Source organism: Bos taurus, chromosome 2 (genome assembly GCF_002263795.3).
Source record: "Bos taurus isolate L1 Dominette 01449 registration number 42190680 breed Hereford chromosome 2, ARS-UCD2.0, whole genome shotgun sequence".
Classification (NCBI taxonomy): Eukaryota; Metazoa; Chordata; class Mammalia; order Artiodactyla; family Bovidae; genus Bos; species Bos taurus.
Genome location: NC_037329.1, coordinates 6632525 through 6654467, shown reverse-complemented (window position 1 = coordinate 6654467; position 21943 = coordinate 6632525). Strand labels below are relative to the sequence as shown.

General features: G+C 39.2%; 1 protein-coding gene across 9 annotated transcripts in view; it reads left to right on the top strand.

Moving 5' to 3' along the window:
* The window catches only part of ANKAR (ankyrin and armadillo repeat containing), a 54482-nt gene that overhangs the window by 5709 nt on the left and 26830 nt on the right, over positions 1-21943 (top strand). For 8 of the 9 annotated variants that reach the window (XM_024979745.2, XM_059877776.1, XM_059877775.1 and 5 more), the window contains exons 3-10: positions 3600-4037; positions 5630-5793; positions 6399-6502; positions 7381-7561; positions 8624-8843; positions 10251-10286; positions 16515-16716; positions 19223-19431. In XM_024979745.2, coding sequence (XP_024835513.1) covers positions 3600-4037; positions 5630-5793; positions 6399-6502; positions 7381-7561; positions 8624-8843; positions 10251-10286; positions 16515-16716; positions 19223-19431 — 1554 coding nt within the window. The remainder of the gene's footprint in view (positions 1-3599; positions 4038-5629; positions 5794-6398; positions 6503-7380; positions 7562-8623; positions 8844-10250; positions 10287-16514; positions 16717-19222; positions 19432-21943) is intronic. The other variant, XM_059877783.1, reaches the window with a different exon arrangement.

Genomic DNA, 21943 nt, shown 5'->3' with positions numbered 1-21943 from the left:
ATACTGTGTTACACCAAAGCACTTTGTAATATTGGCTGCCGCGCAGTCAAAGAAGTGCCTCTTATGTGGATAGAGATTTTCTTCTCCCTCACACTGTTCAGGAGTCTGCTGAAGACCTGGCAGCATCAGCATGCCCCAGGCACTGTAAGGACAGTATAGTGCAAACGATGGTAAAGGACGCAGACACCAGAGTGCTGGCGCAGTCTGCAGGGGGAAACCTCAGTGAGACAGCACGGATTGGTACAGGTTCCCATCAGCCACCACAGCAGGAGCATCCCGTGAAATCCTACAGGGCCAAGCATCAGATTGCGGGAAAGGCACCTGGACCCTTAGGAGAGGGAGCTTTTATGCTGCATGCTTAAGGATGTACAGGGTCAGGTACCAGCATACCAGTGCAAAGTGGACTAGCCTAGGTTGCCCCCCAAATTAGGGTCTGAAATGAGGACTTAAGTCAGGGCAGTTTATGGAAAATGACTCCAAGGGACAGGAAATGCATAGAAAAGGAGGAATCATCAACCCAAGGATACGCTGCTGAACTTTCACCACTTAGATAAGTAGTTACGGTTTGGCTGGGACCCTGTGGAGTCACACAGAATATACTTCAGGATTGTCAGCCTGAGGGATGGAGGAGGGGAACATGTATTCCCTGGCTCCTCTCCTGCATTGGTTAAAGATTACGTGGGAGTTAACTCTGTGTGCAGATTTGTTCATCCATCAGAGTGGCTGACTGGATTCCATCAGGAGTCCAACACAGCAGTGAAGAGAAACCCCAGGGCAAAAGTAAGGGCCAGATGGCGCATCTGAGGCAAGGTGTGGTCAGGTTATGTCTGTGTGGAGCTGGTCCATGCAATAAGAGCCAGAGTGAAATATAGATTGCCAGGGAACGCAAGGTGTCTGATATAGAGTGTGACTCATGGCAATTTGGCTTTAGCCCCATGCTCCCAGTTTAGTTCTGGTAGTTGCTGCTATATAGCGGCAAGAGGCTGGGAAGACTTGCTATTTCATCTTTCATGGTTGGAGAAAGAGCACCTCCTCTCTTGACTGTGAGTCTGGGTTCAAACCTTGCAACTGACCATGTGATTGTCTTAAAAACTGTGCTAAAATGGATTTCCAAGGAACTCTGCAGGAAGCCAACAATATTGGGGGGAAGGAAGACTTTTGTGAATCAATGAGGACAAGACCAAGTTCAGCTCTGCACAGCACAAAACCACCAGGAAACACCACCCTTAGGAAAACAGTAGCAACAGTAGTGGAGAATGCAGCACACCAAAAATCTGGTCCTACTCTCCAGTTTGCTGAGAAAGATACTAATTAGGGCAGGTCCCTTGATCTGAGGACCTTATTTAATACCCAAAGCTGGTAGAGTGAAATGGTTATTTTTTTATTCCTTGACCTTTGTCTGGAATGCTCTATCCCTCACCCCACTCCCCACTCTTCTGCATTCCTTCCCAGGTTATTGCTACTCATTTTTGAGTGCTTGATTCAGACACCATCTCCTCTGTGCACATTGTACCACTTTTTATTGGAACTGTTGGCTTCATCTCTGTCTTCCTTAATAGATCTGTGCTTGAGAACTTGAGAGCACAGAAATGTGTCTTTTTTTGTCTTTAAATTCTCATTACACCTGCAGTGCTTTGTTGTTATTTAGTCACTAAGTTGTGTCCAACTCTTCAACCCCATGGACCCGCCAGGCTCCTCTGCCATGGAATTTTCCAAGATCTTCCTGACACAGGGATCGAGCCTGAGTCTCCTGCATTGGCAGGCGGATTCTTATCCACCAAGCCACTGAGCCACCAGGAAGCCCCCTACAGTGCTTCAGTTCAGCTCAGTTCAGTCGCTCAGTCGTGTCCGGCTCTTTGCGATCCCATGGACTATATAGTCCATGAAATTTTCTAGGCCAGAATACTGGAGTGGGTAGCCTTTCCCTTCTCCAGGGGATCTTCCCAACCCAGAGATCGAACTCAGGTCTCCTGCATTGCAGGTAGACTCTTTACCAGTTGAGCCACAAGGGAAGCCCTTTTAGTTTGAGGAACTCATGGATAAATAGTGCTTTTAACTATGATAAGGAATGAAAGAAAAGCAAATTTGGGGGAGAGGAAAAATGGATTTTGTTTGGGAGTGCCTCTAGGACATTCAAGTAAAGATATTTATTCATTTTAGTTCAGTCTCTCCGTCATGTCTGACTCTTTGAGACTCCATGGATTGCAGCACGCCAGGCCTCCCTGTCCGTCACCAACTCCCAGAGTCCACCCAAACCCATGTCCGTTGAGTTGGTGATGCCATCCAACCATCTCATCCTCTGTCATCCCCTTCTGCTCCTGCCTTCAATCTTTCCCAGCATCAGGGTCTTTTCCAACGAGTCAGCTCTTCACATCAGGTGGCCAAAGTATTGGAGTTTCAGCTTCAGCATCAGTCCTTCCGATGAATATTCAGGACTGATTTCCTTTAGTAAATCGCTGGGGGGCCTCTCCCCAGATGCCATTATCTTTCTGACTGGTCTGTTTCCTTCTGTCTCCTGCTTTGAGGGGGCAGTGAGTCTGGTGTCCAAGAAGTGGAAGGGGCTGTGGAGCTCTTCATTCCCTCTTCTTCCAATATCTCCGCCTTTCTGCCTCTCTGGGGTGAGAACTGACTCGCTGCATTTTGACTCCCATCCACCCAAGCCACAAAGTTTTAGAGGAATCAGCAATGCTCTAGCTTGTATTTAGATCTATTTTAACTGTCAGAAACACTTCAGTTTCTTCTTCATCTCAATAATTTATCTTAGTCTTTTGCAAAAGGGATATGAATCATAGTGGTCATCTTAAAAATCCAAGCCTATTCTCGCTTTTTAAATATGTAGATTTGAGGAAGAAGAAAAGGAAAAAGAAAGTGGGGAGGCACACTGATGTATTATTTACATTGTAAGGCACGTATGTTACACACAAGCACCATATTTTCTACCAAGTGATATTTTATGATTCTAAGCCATTGTCTCAAGCCTATTTTAAAGTTGCTTTAAAAAAGACAACTTTAAGACAAATTGTCTTAAAAAAGACAATTTGACAACAAGAAAATGACAATTTCATTATAAATGGAAAGAAAATGTAATAAATTTGTCATTTATAGTATAGAATAAAACTAAGTTTTAATTCTTGTTTCATTATGATTAGTTAGTAGGAAAGTTATTTATTGTATATATTTAGCTTCTGTTATCAGCAAGGAGAAGAAATGTGTATTATAGGAACTGAATAAACAAATATACTTTATGCCCAAGTAAGAAGCGGAGTCTTTGCTTAAAGGAAGATCACATTTCTCTTTTGTTCTTCCATATTTTCTTTGATTAAACATGAGACATGTTATTATCTTTCCATGGTGTTGTATTATTCCTTCAAAGAGAATGAAAATCAATTCTTTTTAATTTCACCAGCTTCTCTCTTTCTTTACTCTGCTTAGTTATCATGTATCTGTCTGCTTTTCTTCTTTGACAGTTTCAGTGGTATTTCATTATTCCTTTGCTGTCATTTTGGTAGAATTTTGAGGTGAAACTGTATTCAATCTATTTATCCAGAAGCCAAGTATGAAAATTTCACAATCTTAAATTTTTCTTTTTTACTGTGAAGGTTTGATTGATATTACAAAGGATCCAGACTTTGATGGAATCTATAATGAAGACATGAATGAAGATCCAACATATAATCCCAATAGCCCTGAAGAAAAAGCTGTATTTATGAAATATGCAGAATATATCCTACTAAAGATGACATTCAGCACCACACAAGTTCAACAGTGTGAAAATGTTTTTATATTTGAAACAGCCTACTGGCTTACTAATGCTATAAAATGTAATCAGGATAATCTTGATATTTGTACCTACCAGAGATTACATCAAAGATTATATCTTCAAAAAAAGATTATTCAAAAACACTTGGAGAAGAAAAAAGAAATCAGGAAAGGGATAGGATACCTAAAATTAATATGTTTTCTGACTCCATTTCTACTGAGCTTAAAAAAGAAGATGAAAGTTCCATATTTAAGTGGTCTGCTTCAGCCTTTTTCAGGTAAGAATACTGCCCAAATTATATTTAAAATGTAGATATATATTGAATTTATGTTTAAACTCAATTCTGTTTATAGTATGTGGATCCAAGCATATAACCAAGCTATAGCATGTTAAAAATGAAAAACATGTTAAGGTTTGACAGAACACAACAAAATTCTGTAAAGCAATTACAAAAAAGCAATCTGCAATTCCTTCAGTTAAAATATAAATAAATACAAAACAAAATGTGATGTCTCCAAAATAATTAAAAATGCCTGGTGTATTCACATAGTACAAGGCAAGGTACATATCTTTATCAAGTACGAGGATGATTGAAAAACAAAATGATTTCTGAGATATGTTATGTCCGTGACAGTATGACGCTATATCATAGTTCATGCACAGGAGAAATTCAGTGCACTTCTGCTCAACATCCCTATTGTGTTTTTCAGGAAAATTAGAAATTGATCCAGATTAATATGGGGCAGTAAAAGATCATGAATGGTCTTACATTTCTGAAAAAAAAGATGAAAATATATTAAAAGCTTTAGTAATTGGTCCGATAACAAAAGAGTAGACGGAGCTGAAATAGGGTCATGTTTATACGGAATTTGACAGGAATACAGAGAAAACTCTTCCTCCCACCCAGATTAGCACACAAATTGCATGTTTTTGTTGGTGGTTAAACATATAGGCTTATTTATAGCAGGTTTTCTATTCAGATGGCAGATTTTCAGTAGAAATTTTGCAAATCATTTAATAAAATTTGTGTCATGAGAATTATGATAGTGAAGCTTGTAATCCATACCTGTAAACTATTTAAAAATGAACTCATGACAATCTTGTCCAGGGATGCGGGTGGGGGCAGTGTCTCGTGTATGGAACTAATGTGCTCTTAGAGGATGTTAGCTGTACCTGTAATGACTTACTACTTAAATTATTGGAAACAAATATGACTAAATGTTAATAATTAATTTCCATGTGGTGAGATTTGGGTGTTACATTTTTCTTTGTAATTTTCTGGACCTTTTGCATTCCTTATAATATATACCTTATATTGATGAAACTATATTCTGCTCACAAGTCAAAATACTGAATAAACTAATCCTTACCAGGATTTTAGAAAATTATTTTTAAAAATAAATGTTATATGTGTAGCTTTCTAGAAAAATGAACTGATTATTTTTGTCATATGAGAGATACTCACATTTTCTTTATAATGTCTCTCTTCCTTAACTAGCTTGGGTAACTTTTGTTTATTTAACTAGAGAGTCTCCATGGCACAGAGTTTCAAATCTCTATTGATAATGGAGGTATAATATTAGTTGTGAGCTCACATATAGTAATTAATAAGTGAATTAATGTTTTGAGTATTCTTTTGAAATGTCTGTACAAGGAAACTATCAAAAATGCCCAAAACATATGATATAAATATATTTCAATATTTAAAATATACATTGAGCATATATTTTATAGACTACAATTGTGAAGATTTCCATTTCACATGGATTCTTTTCACTTTATGTAAAAATGATTTGAGACCTCCAAAATATGACTGCTTATATTCTATTGTTGAACTTTTAAACAAAATTTTGTTTTCATTTTTTTGAGATGACAAGGTCAAGACAGAGCGAGAATTGCCTCCATTTATTTATGGACGAGATTTTAAATGCCAAAATTTTCACTACAAAGAGGATCAGTATTTTCATATTCATGGAGGAATTGAATTTGACATCAGCACCCCTTCAATTGAGAATGCTTCGGAAGATTTTAAGGTTTACATTATTGTTGTTCCTGAAATTGTTCGTCATTTCACAACTCTTTCATCCTATTCTCCAACCAGAAGGAGTTTCTGTTGGTGCAGGCCCTAGGCGGCTCTCCAGATGACGACCTCCACAGCTCGCTAGTCTCTTCATACATTGCATAACATACACGAATTAAGTGCAGGTCTGTGTAAGGTCCTGTGTTAAATGTCAGAGGCACAACTATCATCCCTGCAGACTTTATAGGCCATATTTGCCCTGGAATAGTTAACCAAGTACAGAAGAAATCCCTGAACATTAACTATGTATTCTTCCATTTTTTTCTCAAGGATTAGCATTAAAATGGAGATCCTCCAGAGTTTGAGAACAATAGTTCTTCATCTGGAAAACACAATACATTTCAATTGTCTTTGCTTTTCTACCTTCTCCATATTATATTTCTTGTAAAAAAAAAATTTCCCTCTAATCCAAATTAGGGATTGTATACATTCAGTTATTATCAGGGTCTCTTGGGATATTTTATTAAAAACGTGTTCTTTACATGTATAAAATTTCATCTAAAATAAGTCTTACAATTGTTTATACTTGTTTTTTTAGTAACATAATTTATATTTTAGAATAACTTAGAAAAAATACGGGATTGTGCTGTTAATACATTTGCAGAAGACTCAGGATACAAAGAACATTACTCAATACCAGTCGTGAAATTTAATGGAAAAAGGTAAGGAACTTTTAGTAACTGCTCACAGTCTCACAACTTGTTGAAAGAAGAAAAGAGGAAACTGTCAAAATGAAAAGGCTAACTTCAAACTTCAGGATGGAGATCCCAGAACAATAACAGTCCCCGTGAATGACTGCTGCTGCTGCTGCTAAGTCACCCCAGTCATGTCCGACTCTGTGCGACCCCATAGACGGCAGCCCACCAGGCTCCCCCGTCCCTGGGATTCTCCAGGCAAGAACCCTGGAGTGGGTTGCCATTTCCTTCTCCAATGCATGAAAGTGAAAAGTGAAAGTAAAGACACTCAGTCGTGTCCGACTCTCAGCAACCCCATGGACTGCAGCCTGCCCGGCGCCTCCGTCCATGGGATTTTCCAGGCAAGAGTACTGGAGTGGGGTGCCATTGCCTTCTCCACCATGAATGACTGCAAACTCTCTTAAGTATTAAATACTAGATTTATGACTCCGTATACCTTGATACAGTTTCCCTGGTGGTTCAGTGGTAAAGAATCCACCTGCCAATGCAGGAAATTAGGGTTCACTCCATGGATGGAGAAGATCCCCTGGAGAAGGAAACAGCAACCTACCCCAGTATTCTTGCCTGGGAAATCCCATGGACAGAGGCACCTACAGTCCTCCGTAGCCTCATGGCTACAGTCCATGGGGTCACAAAAAGGTTGACATGACTTAGCGTCTAAATGACAATAACACCTTGATACATTCTGTGTAATAATCCTTAGACATGGTAATTCATTCTTATAATGAACACAATGGTTAAATGGGGATGGAGGTGTTTTTGTCACAGAAAATTGTAACTGTTATAAAAAAGTTTTGCCAGCATTCCCAGTCAGAAAAACTTAAAAAAAAAATTTTTTTTAACAGCTACTATGTGATCAGTTTTGAACTTGAAATTTTCTATCAGCAACTGTATAAGACACAGTGGTGGGGAGCCATAAATGAAATAGTGAACAATTTGAGGCTAAAAAGACTTCCACTGACAGATGCTCAATTACATGAACAATTTAAGAAAAAATTTGGTTTCAAGAAAGCTATGAAATGCAAGGTATTTCAGTGATTACCACATAATTTAGTATAAGAAATTATAAATAAGTAGGTATCTCAAATTTTTATCATAGGGATAAATAATGGGTTAAATGAAGTCTTTAATATACAATTAAGATTCTACATTTTAGTAGCTGAAAATTCTGAGTTATACATTTCTGGCCAAGTTACAAAACAAATTGTTTATGAATGGAATTGTGATTAATCTTAATAACGGCTAGTATTTATGGAGTGCTTATTTTGTATGCTAGGCACTGCTACAAATTCTTTCAACAAACTCTTTCTAGACACTAGACTATTGTTATCAATCCTATTTTACAAATGAGAAATTTGACATGCAGTGAGTTGAGGGTCTTTCCCAAATCACACAGCTAGTAAATTACAGAATCAGGCTTCAGTTGTGGGGACCAAATCTAAGGAACAACCCTGGCATCCTAAATCACATCTCTGCTTCAATATGCCTTGGCTTACAACTTTTGAAACTGATAAATTAAGTGGTGAGCTCACCAATTTCAAAGGACACATTGGCATTTATTTGTTTTAGTGTCCATAAATGATAAGTATTGATAAACTTAGTTTAATTTTAAAATATTGAGTAGTCAGAACAGCTAAAAATGGGACATTTTCACCTCTCCACTTTGAGACATAAAGCAAAGAAGACTACTCTTGTAGCTATATATTTCAAGTCTCTGGACTTCTAAGTTAGACTGCTCTTAAGTTAGAGAAGGAATTTGATGTCCATTTGCTTTTTAAATATTTCAGAAGGGTATTTGTCTACCTTGCATGAATTGTCTCCTAAGAAAAAAGATCTACAACTTCTCCTTTAAAAAAAGGAAGGAAAAAAAATCCCCCCAAATATTTTTGAAGTTCTCAGAGTTTCTTTATAGCCCTAACAACTTCATTGCCCAGTGAGACACTTTACACATGGATCTTGTGAAAATTCTACTGTAATAAAACACCAATCATGTGATTACATAAATATAGTTCATTGTCCTTTTTGTCCTTTCACTAAATTTTAGGTGCATTTGGAAAACACTAATTCTGACCTTCCTCATAATTTTAGAGTATCCCATTTGGTATGAAGTCTGCTGTTGAAAGAGGATTATATGCTGTTTTCCATACATTCAGCCGTAAAACCTCAAGCTCGACGATCAATATTTCGGACGAGGCAGGTTACGCTGTTTTCCATCATGCTGCTCTACATAACAGAGTCCCGATCATATGTCAGCTGTGCAATGCCAACTTCAACGTCAATCAGAGACGCTTCATTATACTCAGCCAAGGTGCCATCACGTTTTTATCTCTTGAAATGTTTTTCTTTTACTTCAGCATTACAAATGCATGTTGATTTTAACACAAGGTTAAAATTTAGTATTGGAGACGAGAGCACAGTTGTTTCGGTTTTACTTATCTCAGAGGGGCTCCTTTTAGTTTTCTAAGTATCACCTGTTGCTCTCTTACATAGTATTATTCATCTGTTTACTGTGTTTCCTTCATTGAATAGAAGCTCCGTGAGGGCAAGGATTTGGCTTACTTTGTTTGCCATGGTGCCCTAGGGCCCAGAGGAAAACCTGGCATTGGTAGATGCTTGAGAAATACTTGTTGAATGAATGGCATGATGGTGAATTCAGGGTAGTATTTGATAATCACTGACATAATTAATATACACTGATGTTCCGTAGAAATTCTGAGAAAAGGGAGATAATTAGAGATCCCGACAGAACACCCTGTTCTTATCCCAGGTTCTTAACCAGGTAATAGTTTCTTCATACTACATAAACATATGTAATAACAAAACATTCCTCTGTAACCATAATTTTAGGATTAATGACCCCTTTAAGGCTAACCTGGTTTAAACTTTAAAAAGCAAAATTTCCTGATTATTAGAATTACATACATATTTATATGTTCATTGGAATAAATTTAACCAGTATAAAAATAATACAATTGAAAATGAAAGTAGAAGCCCTCCATAACTGAAGAGGGGAAATAAGGTCTGATGCAACAATATTGGCAGTAAGAAATGGTGATTTTATATTTTAATATGTTGTCTTAAGAAGCTGTGTTAAATTTTCACACCAAAACAAAATGTGCTGCTTTAATCCTATTGACTGTTGAACGATTTCGTACTCTGTCAGTATAATTGAAATGTTTTGGCACTAAAATGCTTCTATTACTTAATTAAAATATTCAGCAGACAATGAACTTAGTTAAAATAGAGCAAAATTCAGTCAAAATGTAGTAGATGGCCTGTTATTTGAAGATGTGTTTTAAGAGTTTTTGATGTTAAAAAAAAAAAAAAAAGCTTTCATAATTAAAGTTTCTGTGTCGTATTGTGACTACATAGACTTCCATTTGCTGAGAACTGAGTAGAGCTTGAGATATGGAAAATATCTAACTACCGGCAATGTCTGTGTATTATGACCTCACCAACACAGAGCTGTCCCCTGTGAATTTGGGCCAGCCCTGTGGGAGGCAGCACTCCTGGGTCTGTCTGATGGCATACCAGGCGCATACCCACGCCTAGGTGGCTCTGCCAGAAGTTACACTCAGTCCTGTTTGATGTAATCCTGTCACCTGCATCTCAACATAGTCATTTTGTTCACCTTCATATGAGTCAGTTTTGACTAATTTGGGAAACTGTTATGTATTAATAATCATACTTCTATATGTATTCCTTTTTAAAACAGAGTCATCAAAAGTAGACATGAAAAAAGAAAGAAATGGTAAGACTTAAGTAAAATATTTCACATTTTTAAAAGTTCACTGCATATATTAAAACTTATAGTATATAATCTTCAAATTCTGTCACATGAGGATAACACAAAATTATCTTTCTGTACAATTTGAAGTGTACACTTTTTCTACCTGTGATTATGTATTCATATTTTTTCAGTTTGGGCAGTAGATCCTTTTTTAACCACGGAATTTGCAAATTATCTCTACTTATTTTTATAAAATCAGGGCCTAAAATGGGTTTTATGCCCCCAAAATGAGCAGTTAATATTATTTAGATATGTGCCACCTAGTGACAGGCACATTCTGTGCAGTCTGAGAATGCATCGTTCTTGCTGAGGGGAGACTTTAACTCAAGTGTTGTATATGCAGAAATCAGAAAAAGTTTTACAGGATATACTATATATATATATATATAAGACTATACCTTCATACTCTATATAAGATAATTCAAAGAGGGTTTATTTTTAAAGAAATCATTTGCAAAGACCTGAATTTTGTAAGGGGAAGAGTGATGGTCATTCAGTTGTGTCTGACTCTTTGCAACCCTAAGGACTGTGGCTCACCAGGCTCCTCTGTCCATTGGCTTCTCCAGGCAAGAATACTTGAGTGGGTTGCCATTTCCTTCTCCGGGGGATCTTCCCAACCCAGGGATCATGCCTGGGTCTCCTGCATTGCAGGCAGATTTCTTCTCATCTGAGCCCCCAGGGAAGCCTAGTGGAAGGGCAATAGTTATGCAAACCAGCCTCTTGCCATTGATGGAAGAACAACTAACCAGAGGTGACCAGGGGGTTAGGTATCCTGACTTCACCTTTTCCTCCTCCAGTCTCCTGCCAGGGCTCCCACGGGAAGTTACAGACAAGAAGACACAGGGCAGGGGCTGCAAAATCTGCAGAGGCCTGCAGAGTCTGAAGAGAGCAAGAAGGGTGGTAGAGGGAGGTGAGTGGCCTCGGGGGACAAAGGAAGCTTATCTACTGGCCCATCTACACTGTAGGAATTTACAGCCCAGTAAGGCTTCCCTGGTGGCTCAGATGGTAAAGAATCTGCCTGCAATGCAGAAGACCTGGGTTTGATCCCTGGGTCAGATTTCCTGGAGAAGGCAATGGCTACTGACTCCAGTATTCTTGCTTGGAGAATCCCATGGGCAGAGGAGCCTGGTGGGTTACAGCCCATGGGGCCACAAAGAATAGGACACGGCTGAGCAATGGTATACTTCTTGCATTCATGCTCTATTTTTTTCTTTTTCTTTTCTAAATATTACTTATGGCTACCTTGTATAATATTTATTTGTTTACTCTGACTCCCTGAATTGAATATAAGGTCTATAAAGGGCAAGGATTTGGTTTACTTTGCATTGGTATCCTAGAAGAAAGCCCAGCATAGTAGGTGGGCAGGAATGGTTACTGAGTGAACACATGATGGATGAAGGCAGGGAAGTATTTCACAATCACTGACATTATTCGTATAGAGTAATGTACTGTAGACGTTCAGGAAAGAGAGGAAGAGAGAAAGGTCCCAAGAAAGCATCTGTTCTTTAGACCAGAGTTCTTTCTTTACCCGAGAATTTCTTCGGACTATATAAATCCCTCCAGAATGTCCCTGATTCGAGGAGACTAGGACAGTGTATCTCAGCCTCAGTACTCCTGACGTGATGGGCTTGCCAGTTCTGTGATGTGAGGGCTGCCTGCGCACTGTAAGATGTCTAGTAGCGTCCCTGGCCTCTACCCACTAAATGCCACTAGTGACCCGCACTCCAGACGTGACGACCAAAAACACCATCAGACATTGCTTATGTCAAGGGGGGGGCACTTTATCCCACTATTATGGGGTAAAACTTTCAAGTGTGTAGGAATCACATGTATCTTGTTAAATGAAGACTGATTCAGAGGGCCTGGGTGCGAGCCAAGATCCTAAATTCCTATTAAACATACTTTAAAAGGAGTAAGAGAGGGATGTAAGAATATTATTCCTGCCCCTAGGTTTTTTGGAAGAGGATAGAGAGGAGAAGGAGAAGACCCTGTGGAGGTTTCTGCTTTTGGGTTTCTGCTCCAGTAAGCTGTGGTTCTCTGTAATCTTCCTGTCTACCACTCTAGTTTTAGGAGCAGCATTTCTGCCCTGTGACCTCACTTCTCTAATGGATCTGAGAAGAGCTGTTCATTTTTCAGCTTGTTCAAGCTTTTCTTTGCTATTAGGATGGACTGGGGAATTTTAAGCTACATGCTAGACCAGAAACTAGAAGACTAAGCAATAATTTTAAATAATTAGATTTGGCTCAGATCTTATATATTATTAAAGGCTATGATACAGTCAGCAAAAACAAGACTGGAAGCTGACTGTGGCTCAGATCATGAACTCCTCATTGCCGAATTCAGACTCAAATTGAAGAAAGTAGGCAAAACCACTAGACCATTCAGGTATGACCTAATCAAATTCCTTATGATTATACAGTGGAAATGAGAAATAGATTTAAGGGACTAGATCTGATAGAGTGCCTGATGAACTATGGACAGAAGTTCGTGACATTGTACAGGAGATTGGGATCAAGACCATCCCCATGGAAAAGAAATGCAAAAAAGCCAAATGGCTGTCTGAGAAGGCCTTACAAATAGCTGTGAAAAGAAGAGAAGCGAAAAGCAAAAGAGAAAAGGAAAGATATAAGCATCTGAATGCTTATAAGCATTATAAGCAAAGAATAGCAAGGAAAGATAAGAAAGCCTTTCTCAGTGATCAATGCAAAGAAATAGAGGAAAACAACAGAATGGGAAAGACTAGAGATCTCTTCAAGAAAATTAGAGATACCAAGGGAACATTTCATGCAAAGATGGGCTCGATAAAGGACAGAAATGGTATGGACCTAACAGAAGCAGAAGACATTAAGAAGAGGTGGCAAGAATACACAGAAAAACTACAAAAAAGATCTTCATGACCCAGATAATCACGATGGTGTGATAACTCACCTAGAGCCAGACATCCTGGAAAGTGAAATCAAGTGGGCCTTAGAAAGCATCACTACGAATAAAGCTAGTGGAGGTGATGAAATTCCAGTTGAGCTATTTCAAATCCTGGAAGATGATGCTGTGAAAGGGCTGCACTCAATATGCCAGCAAATTTGGAAAACTCAGCAGTGGCTACAGGACTGAAAAAGGTCAGTTTTCATTCCAATCCCAAAGAAAGGCAATGCCAAAGAATGCTCAAACTACCACACAATTGCACTCATCTCACACGCTAGTAAAGTAATGCTCAAAATTCTCCAAGCCAGGCTTCAGCAATACATGAACCATGAACTTCCAGATGTTCAAGCTGGTTTTAGAAAAGGCAGAGGAACCAGAGATCAAATTGCCAACATCTGCTGGATCATCAAAAAAGCAAGAGAGTTCCAGAAAAACATCTATTTCTGCTTTATTGACTATGCCAAAGCCTTTGACTGTGTGGATCACAATAAACTGTGGAAAATTCTGAAAGAGATGGGAATACCAGACCACCTGACCTGCCTCTTGAGAAACCTATATGCATGTCAGGAAGCAACGGTTAGAACTGGACATGGAACAACAGACTGGTTCCAAATAGGAAAAGGAGTATGTCAGTCTGTATATTGTCACCCTGCTTGTTTAACTTCTATGCAGAGTACATCATGAGAAACACTGGGCTGGAAGAAGCACAAGCTGGAATCAAGATTGCTGGGAGAAATATCAATAACCTCAGATATGCAGATGACACCACCCTTATAGCATAAAGTGAAGAAGAACTAAAAAGTTTCTTGATGAAAGTGAAAGAGGAGGGTGAAAAAGTTGGCTTAAAGCTCAACATTCAGGAAACGAAGATCATGGCATCTGGCCCCATCACTTCATGGGAAATAGATGGGGAAACAGTGGAAACAGTGTCAGACTTTATTTTTGGCGGGGGAGTGTGGCGGGGGGGCTCCAGAATCACTGCAGATGGTGACTGCAGCCATGAAATTAAAAGACGCTTACTCCTTGAAGGAAAGTTATGACCAACCTAGGTAGCATATTCAAAAGCAGAGACATTACTTTGCCAACAAAGGTCCATCTAGTCAAGGCTATGGTTTTTCCAGTGGTCATGTATGGATGTGAGAGTTGGACTGTGAAGAAAGCTGAGTGCTGAAGAATTGATGCTTTTGAACTGTGGTGTTGGAGAAGACTCTTGAGAGTCCCTTGGACTGCAAGGAGATCCAACCAGTCCATTCTGAAGGAGATCAGCCCTGGGATTTCTTTGGAAGGAATGATGCTAAAGCTGAAACTCCAGTACTTTGGCTACGTCATGCAAAGAGTTGACTCATTGGAAAAGACTCTGATGCTGGGAGGGATTGAGGGCAGGAGGAAGAGGGGACAACAGAGGATGAGATGGCTGGATGGCATCACCAAATCGATGGACATGAGTTTGGGTGAGCTCCGGGAGTTGGTGATGGACAGGGAGTCCTGGCGTGCTGTGATTCATAGGGTCGCAAAGAGTCGGACACAACTGAGTGACTGAACTGAACTGAACTGAACTGATGATATAGAACTTAGACTGCTAAGACAGGCAGGAAGCCATTGAAATTTTCTGAGTTGGGAGAAAAACAGTGCTTCACTGAGGAAATACCATTTTGGCTGAGGAATAAATAAGATTTAGGTAGACCCCAATCATAGAGGTATTGTTTGGGAGAAGGAAGCTTTCAGACAGCAGAAATAGCCCAGAGTGATCAATAATTCATCATCCAAATCAAGGAGTTTGAAAATGAATGGGCACTATTAATTATTATGCTGGGCAACAGGCGTAGACCAGTACTTTCCTGGGAGCCTGGAATGTGTGGTCAGTCACTGTATGTTTGAGGAGCTACAAGAATGAAGAGAGCAAGGTGTGTGTGTTGCATTTCTTTCCATCTAACTTACCTCTCTCTCTTTCTTCCCTCTTTCTTCCTTTCTTTTTCTTCTTGGAGGGGAGATGGTTCAGGTTAAGTTGGAGCTAGTGCATCCCTTTTTTGTGAATCATTATCAAGTGGCCTCAGGAAGCCACTAAAGAGTTTTAAACAAGAGGTAAAAAAGATCAGATTTACATTTTGAAAAGTGAATTGGGAAGGGCAAGAGCAAAGTGGGGATATCAGTTGAGGTTCTAAAGATACTTAGACTTGGTGATGTGCGTGTGTGCTCACTCACTCAGTCATGTCCAAGTCTTTACAACATCCTGGACTGTAGCCCACCAGGCTCCTCTGTCCATGAGATTATCCCAGCAAGAATACTGGAGTGGGTTGCCATTTCTTATTTTAGCAGATCTTCCCAACCCAGGGATTGAACCCGCATCTCCTGCATTGGCAGGCAGACGCTGAGCCTCTTGGGAATCCCCAGACTTAGTAATGAGAGCTGGTTATGAAGCTGAAATGAGAGGACTCTTCCAGGTTTCTGGTTTATAGAACTGGCTGGATGACAACATCCTGCATGAATTAGGGAGCAATGAAAGAGGATCAAGTTTGGAGGAAAAGATGGGAGGTCAGTTTTGAATATGATAAGTTTGAAGGGGGTGTAGAGATGCCTAGGGAGATAACGGATCTGGAACTTGGAGAATAAATCAGATCTATAGGCATAATCCTAGGAGTCATCAATTTATAGGTTGTAAATGAAGCCATTGAGGAGATAAAAGTCTTAAGGCTCATTTTGACATCAGGATAATGAAAAGGTCCCAAAAGAGACTGCACAATAAGTAGCCAGATAAATTGGAGAAAAATAAGAGGGTCTCATACCTCAAAAGCCAGGGGAAGAAACCATTTTAAAACTGAAGTGTTCAACTTACTGTTGAGAAGATAAGAATTGAAAAATACCCACCAGGATTTAGTGACATAGAGATCTTTTATGAGCATATATATATTTTTAATTTTAAAGAACTTTATCTTACTACAAAGCATTTGAATAAAATGGAAAATTATTTAAACAAGAAATAGTTTATAACACTGATAAGACTATTTTATATATTGACTTAAATTTTCAAATATTTAATATTTTGAGTGTTATATTTATTCTTCATAACTTATAAAGAAGTATTTATTTTTAATGGTCAGGTATCCCAAGTTAAAGAAATATAGAGTTGCCTAAATCCTTTTAGTGATCTTCTTAGAGCTTTTATATCACACAGAACTAAGCTCGGTGGTTGGGCATGATTAATAAAAAGGCACGTTTTTTAGGAATGTTAGATCTTTGAGCACTGAAGTAATTGTCTATCCATTCTAGGTCCAACACCTCTACATCTGGCAGCTCAGGCTTGCTCCTTAGAAACAACCATCTGTCTACTCTGTTTCAAAGCTGATTATACACTTTCTGAAAAAAGAGGCTGGATGCCAATTCACTTTGCTGCTTTCTATGACAATATCTGCATCATAATTGTTCTCTGCAGGAAGGATCCTAGTTTACTAGAAGCTGAGGCAACAGCTGAGTAAGTTACTAATCATTTGTAAAAATACAAATTTCTGCTTTCATGTCTTGCCCCAAGCACTGACCCTAAAAGGAACGGTTGTTATGACTGATTTCAAAGGCTATGTTGGGCTTACTCTGCTGCCTTTTCTGGTCACTCTCTTCTTCTGCCACTTATCTTTAGAATTTATAAAGATCGAACTTCTGTTAACCTATACAAGTTTTCTGGAAGAATAAGGAGTAAGTCCTAGGAACTTTTTCCTAACCTTTTCCCAAAGGGTGGTTCTACAGATTAGTTTATCAAGTTAACTACTTAGTGTCTTAGAAGAAACACGAAACAAGGGAAGGAGGAATTTGTTCTAAATTGAGCCTTATACAACCAGGAGGCCGCTCCAGGCCAAGGTGGACAGACCATGGACAAGAGGAGAAATATCTAGTGGTATCCAAGACAGGAAGACAATACAAAGAGGGAAAAACTTTGCAACAGGGCAACATCCCATGCAATGTTCTGTTTTACAACTTAGCTAGCTCGCGACCTTTAGGGTGAAGGCAAACTTCTCCTGAGGGTACTTTCTTGGCCAGTAATCTAGCTACCAGGCTATTGTTTTGATCTAGGCAGAGTTTCAGATATCTCTGAATCTTCAAACAACTTGTCCATTATTATTCATTGTAGAAACAAATCCTCCCTAGGTTGGGGCAGAGATGCGTGTGGAGAAAGCTTTCTGGAAACCAGGATCTCTGGCAAATAGACTCTGGAAAGAGCCAAGAGAAGTGGAGGTCTGAGTGCAGTTCTTAGTTCTGTCGTGCTTTGACAGTGTGTCTTTGAGCACAAGTGGGGTAAAAGACTGGAAGCACTAAAAACGTCAAACAGTTGAAAATGAGAAGTTGAAGTAAGAAGCTATCTGTGAACATAAGGAACAAGCCAAGGATTTATAGAGAGGACAGTTACCAAGGTTGAGATCTATGTGGAGCTCATGAGAAGTGTGACCATGTGTGATATGGAGACAGATCAGGAGGGTATGACGGGGACCTGCGTGATCAGGACACAGATGGTGGTTAGCATGGGTGTTGAAGTCACTGATAATAGAAAGGAGGCATGTTGGTGAGGCAGCCAATGCATGAGCTAGGATGGTGGAAGGGACCCACTGGCAGGAGGGCAGTGGCAGTGCGGACCTGGAAAGGGTAATATAATCTGATAACCTATTTTTCAAGCGAGGGAAATCAGAGCAATGGTGTTAGAAGTATTATAGAAGTAACCTTTATTCCTACCACTGAGTAGGAGAAAGAAAGGAACAGGAAGAAAACATTCTTGTTCAAATAGAAAAGGGAGAAAATGAAGAGATGTTTACTCATAAAGGACAAGTTTTCCCTGGGCCCAGGAAAAAGAGGATAGAGGAGAGGCCTGGGCCAGCTGGATATTAGTGAGTTTAAGGACAGGCAGCAAGAGAAAGGGGTTCAGAAGGCATGGTTGTAAGGACTAGAAAATTAATATTTGAGGCCATGTAATATGGTGAAAAAAGGAAAGGAGACTATGCATGAAGGCTGTGCTAATAAGCTGATTGTTGGTACTCTCATTCTTTTATGGACAATAAAGTAATGCAGTTTGCTTAAGCTCACACTGTTATTCAATAGATCTGTTAGTAAAGTTATAGTCGAGGTTGCCTTGACAAAGAGGGCCCCAAGTATCTGTATTTTAAATAAGGATAAATGTAGTTCTTTTTCGTGAAGTCTAGGCTGGCGGTCGAATGCTGGTGTAATGGGCTGGCAGTATGAGAAACCAGAGGTCCTGTTGTGGCGTCTTCGTGTGTGGTTCCCCTATTCTGGTACAGAATGACCACTTCTGCTTTCATTATTGTGCCTGCATTCTAGCCTTGAGAGAAAGAGAGAGGACAAGTAATGGCACACTCCATTTCTCTTTAAGAAATCGCCAGGTAACTTCTACTAACACCACACGGGCCAAACTCAGTCGTGTGGCCATACCTGTCCACATGGGAAGCGAGGAAACGTGGCATTGGGCTGGCCAGTCTTGTGCCCAGCCAAAAGACCTTCACTGTCTAAAAAGCAGATCCTGAGCTTTTGACAAAAAGTATTGGTTTCCGCCACACTGAGGACGCTGGCATTTGAGAAGTGGACGTGAGTTCTAAAGAGACGGGTTGACACACTGTCTGAGCCTCAGTTTCATCATTTGTAAAATGGGCTGATCATACTTGCCTTGCTCCTTCACCTTCATTCATTGACTTGTTGTGACGAATCAGTGAGATGGCATATTCTAAGACCTCTGTACAGATTATGTCAACTTCTGAACAGATTACAAGGCATGATAACTAAGTTGGGAGGGAGGGTGGGGACAACTAAGGCCAGGGAGGCAAATGTATTTACCTGTGGTATCTACAGAAGAACACTGTGGAAGGAAGAGAAGGTGATGTAGCCACCAGAGTTCCTCCAACAGCGGTTTGGATAGCTTTCCAAAAAGGGATTTCGACACTATACGTGTGCTCAGTTGTTACCAGGTTTTCCTCTGTTTTTAGGAATCAGTGTACCCCACTGCTTCTTGCTGCCACATCGGGAGCCCTGGACTCTATTCAATACCTGCTTTCTCTTGGTGCTAACTGGAGAAAAACAGATATTAAAGGAAATAACATCATTCATTTATCAGTGCTAACCTTTCACACAGAGGTGCTCAAGCATATAATAGAGTTAAATATTCCTGAACTCCCAGTTTGGAAAACATTGGTTGGTGAGTATGGAACACATACTCTCTTTATAAATAAATGTTCTTATCATTATTCAATTTAATTATTGATATGCACTCTGAAATAGAACAAATAAAGCATGCATCATATTTTGAGTTAAAACCAAAAATACAAAAATACTGAACTATTTTTGTATGTGAAAAATTAGTTTTATTTCTGAATTAAAATAAGATAACCCAGATGATAATTTATACAATTATATTTGTTTTTACTTTTTCAACTTTCTCCAAAAGAAACCATCCTCTGTTTCATCAAAAAAAAAAAAAAAGAAGAAGAAGAAGAAATAGGAAATTAAAGTTTGAGTGGAAAATACAAGATTTATTCCTCACCTCCTAATTTTATAAACAGTTTCAGCAACATCTTTCCTCATATTTTGATAATGTTGTATGAAAAAATTCTATTTGCATTCCCCCCATTCAATTTTTATTTGATCTAGCCAGAAATATTATAAAGGTAAGAATTACTGGCCAACTGAATGTACACATCTAATTTTACTCCCTCCTAAGTCCCAACTAAAATTACATGGCAATTAAATAGCAGCAAGCAAGCACTGAAGAGAAAACCAGAAGCAATAAAATGTTGAAAGCAGACAGGCAAATCCCAGGACTTAGCAGACCAGAGAAACCCATTCCAAGCCAACTGTGGGAAAGCTGAGAACATCTCAGATTTGGACTACAAATCCCCACTAGGCTGGCTGGAGAGCTTTCTGCAAAGGCTAACCTGGAAAGACCTACAGATCTAAAGAGGGAATTCTCTCTGACTAACTGGAAACTGGGAATCTGAACCAAGAGAAAAGCAAAGCAAATTTCAAAGATGATAGCAAAGGGAAGTCCCAGAATGGAAAGAGTGTACCCAGACCAGCAGGAAAATGTGGGAGGAATGACCAACAGGTACAGAGAAAACTAAGCAGATGAAATAAAATAAGGAAATTATCACCTCTAGGTGATACATAGATATATGTTTATATATATACTATCTATAGATATAGACAGAGAAATAAATGTATATATATACTATATCAGCCCAAGAGATACTGGATAGGGTTTTCAATGTTTATTTGTGTGCATATATATCACTGTATATCTTTCCTTCTCTCGTTGCTGAGGCTAAGACTTCTAAAACTATGTTGAATAGTAGTGGTGAGAGTGGGCACCCTTGTCTTATTTCTGACTTTAGAGGTAATGCTTTCAATTTTTCACCATTGAGGATAATGTTTGCTGTGACATTGTATATATGATGCATATCTATAGATAGATGTATATATCTATGCTGCTGCTGCTGCTAAGTCGCTTCAGTCGTGTCTGACTCTGTGCGACTCCATAGATGGCAGCCCACCAGGCTCCCCCATCCCTGGGATTCTCCAAGCAAGAACACTGGAGTGGGTTGCCATTTCCTTCTCCAATATATCTATAGATATGTATAGATATGTATATATAATATATATCTATCTAAATCTATATCTGGGCTTCCCTGGTGGCTCAGCTGGTAAAGAATCTGCCTGCAATGTGGGAGACCTGGGTTCAATCCCTGGGTTCAGAAGATCCCCTGGAGAAGGGAACGGCTACCCACTCCAGTATTCTGGCCTGGAGAATTCCATGGGCAGTAGAGTCCATGGGGTTGCAAAGAGTCGGACATGACTAAATGACTTTCACTTACCTTCAAATATATATCTGTATATCTATACCAGATATATAGATATGCATATATATACTATCCATAGATATGTATATAGATATTATGTATATTTATATATAAATAGTATAAATATACCCATATATATAGATAGTATGTGTATATATATATATATATGGGAGAAACTAAGAAGAGTATCTTGTTACTTTTGATAAAGGCTAACACATTTGAAATACAGTGGTAAGTTGTATCATAGAAAAGCAAGAAAATTCCAGAAAAACATCTGCTTCTGCTTCATTGACTATGCTAAAGCCTTTGACTGTGTGGATCACAAAAAACTGTGGAAGATCCTTAAAGAGATGGGAATACCAGACCACCTTACCTGCCTCCTGAGAAATCTGTATGCAGGTCAAGAAGCAACAGTTAGAACCAGACAGGAAACAATGGACTGGTTCCAAATCGGCAAAGGAGTACATCAAGGCTGTATATTGTCACCTTGCTTATTTAACTTCTATGCAGAGTACATCATGCGAAATGCTGGGCTGGATGAGGCACAGGCTGGAATCAAGATTGCCAGGAGAAATATCAATAACCTCAGAAATGCAGATGACACCACCCTTATGGCAGAAAGTGAAGAGGAACTAGAGAACCTCTTGGTGAAAGTGAAAGAGGAGAGTGAAAAAGCTGGCTTAAAGCTCAACATTCAAAAAATGAAGATCATGGCATCTGGTTCCATCATGGCATATAGATGGAAACAATGGAAACAGTGACAGACTATTTTCTTGGGCTCCAAAATCACTGCAGATGGTGACTGCAGCCATGAAATGAAAAGACACTTGCTCCTTGGAAGAAGCTATGACAAAC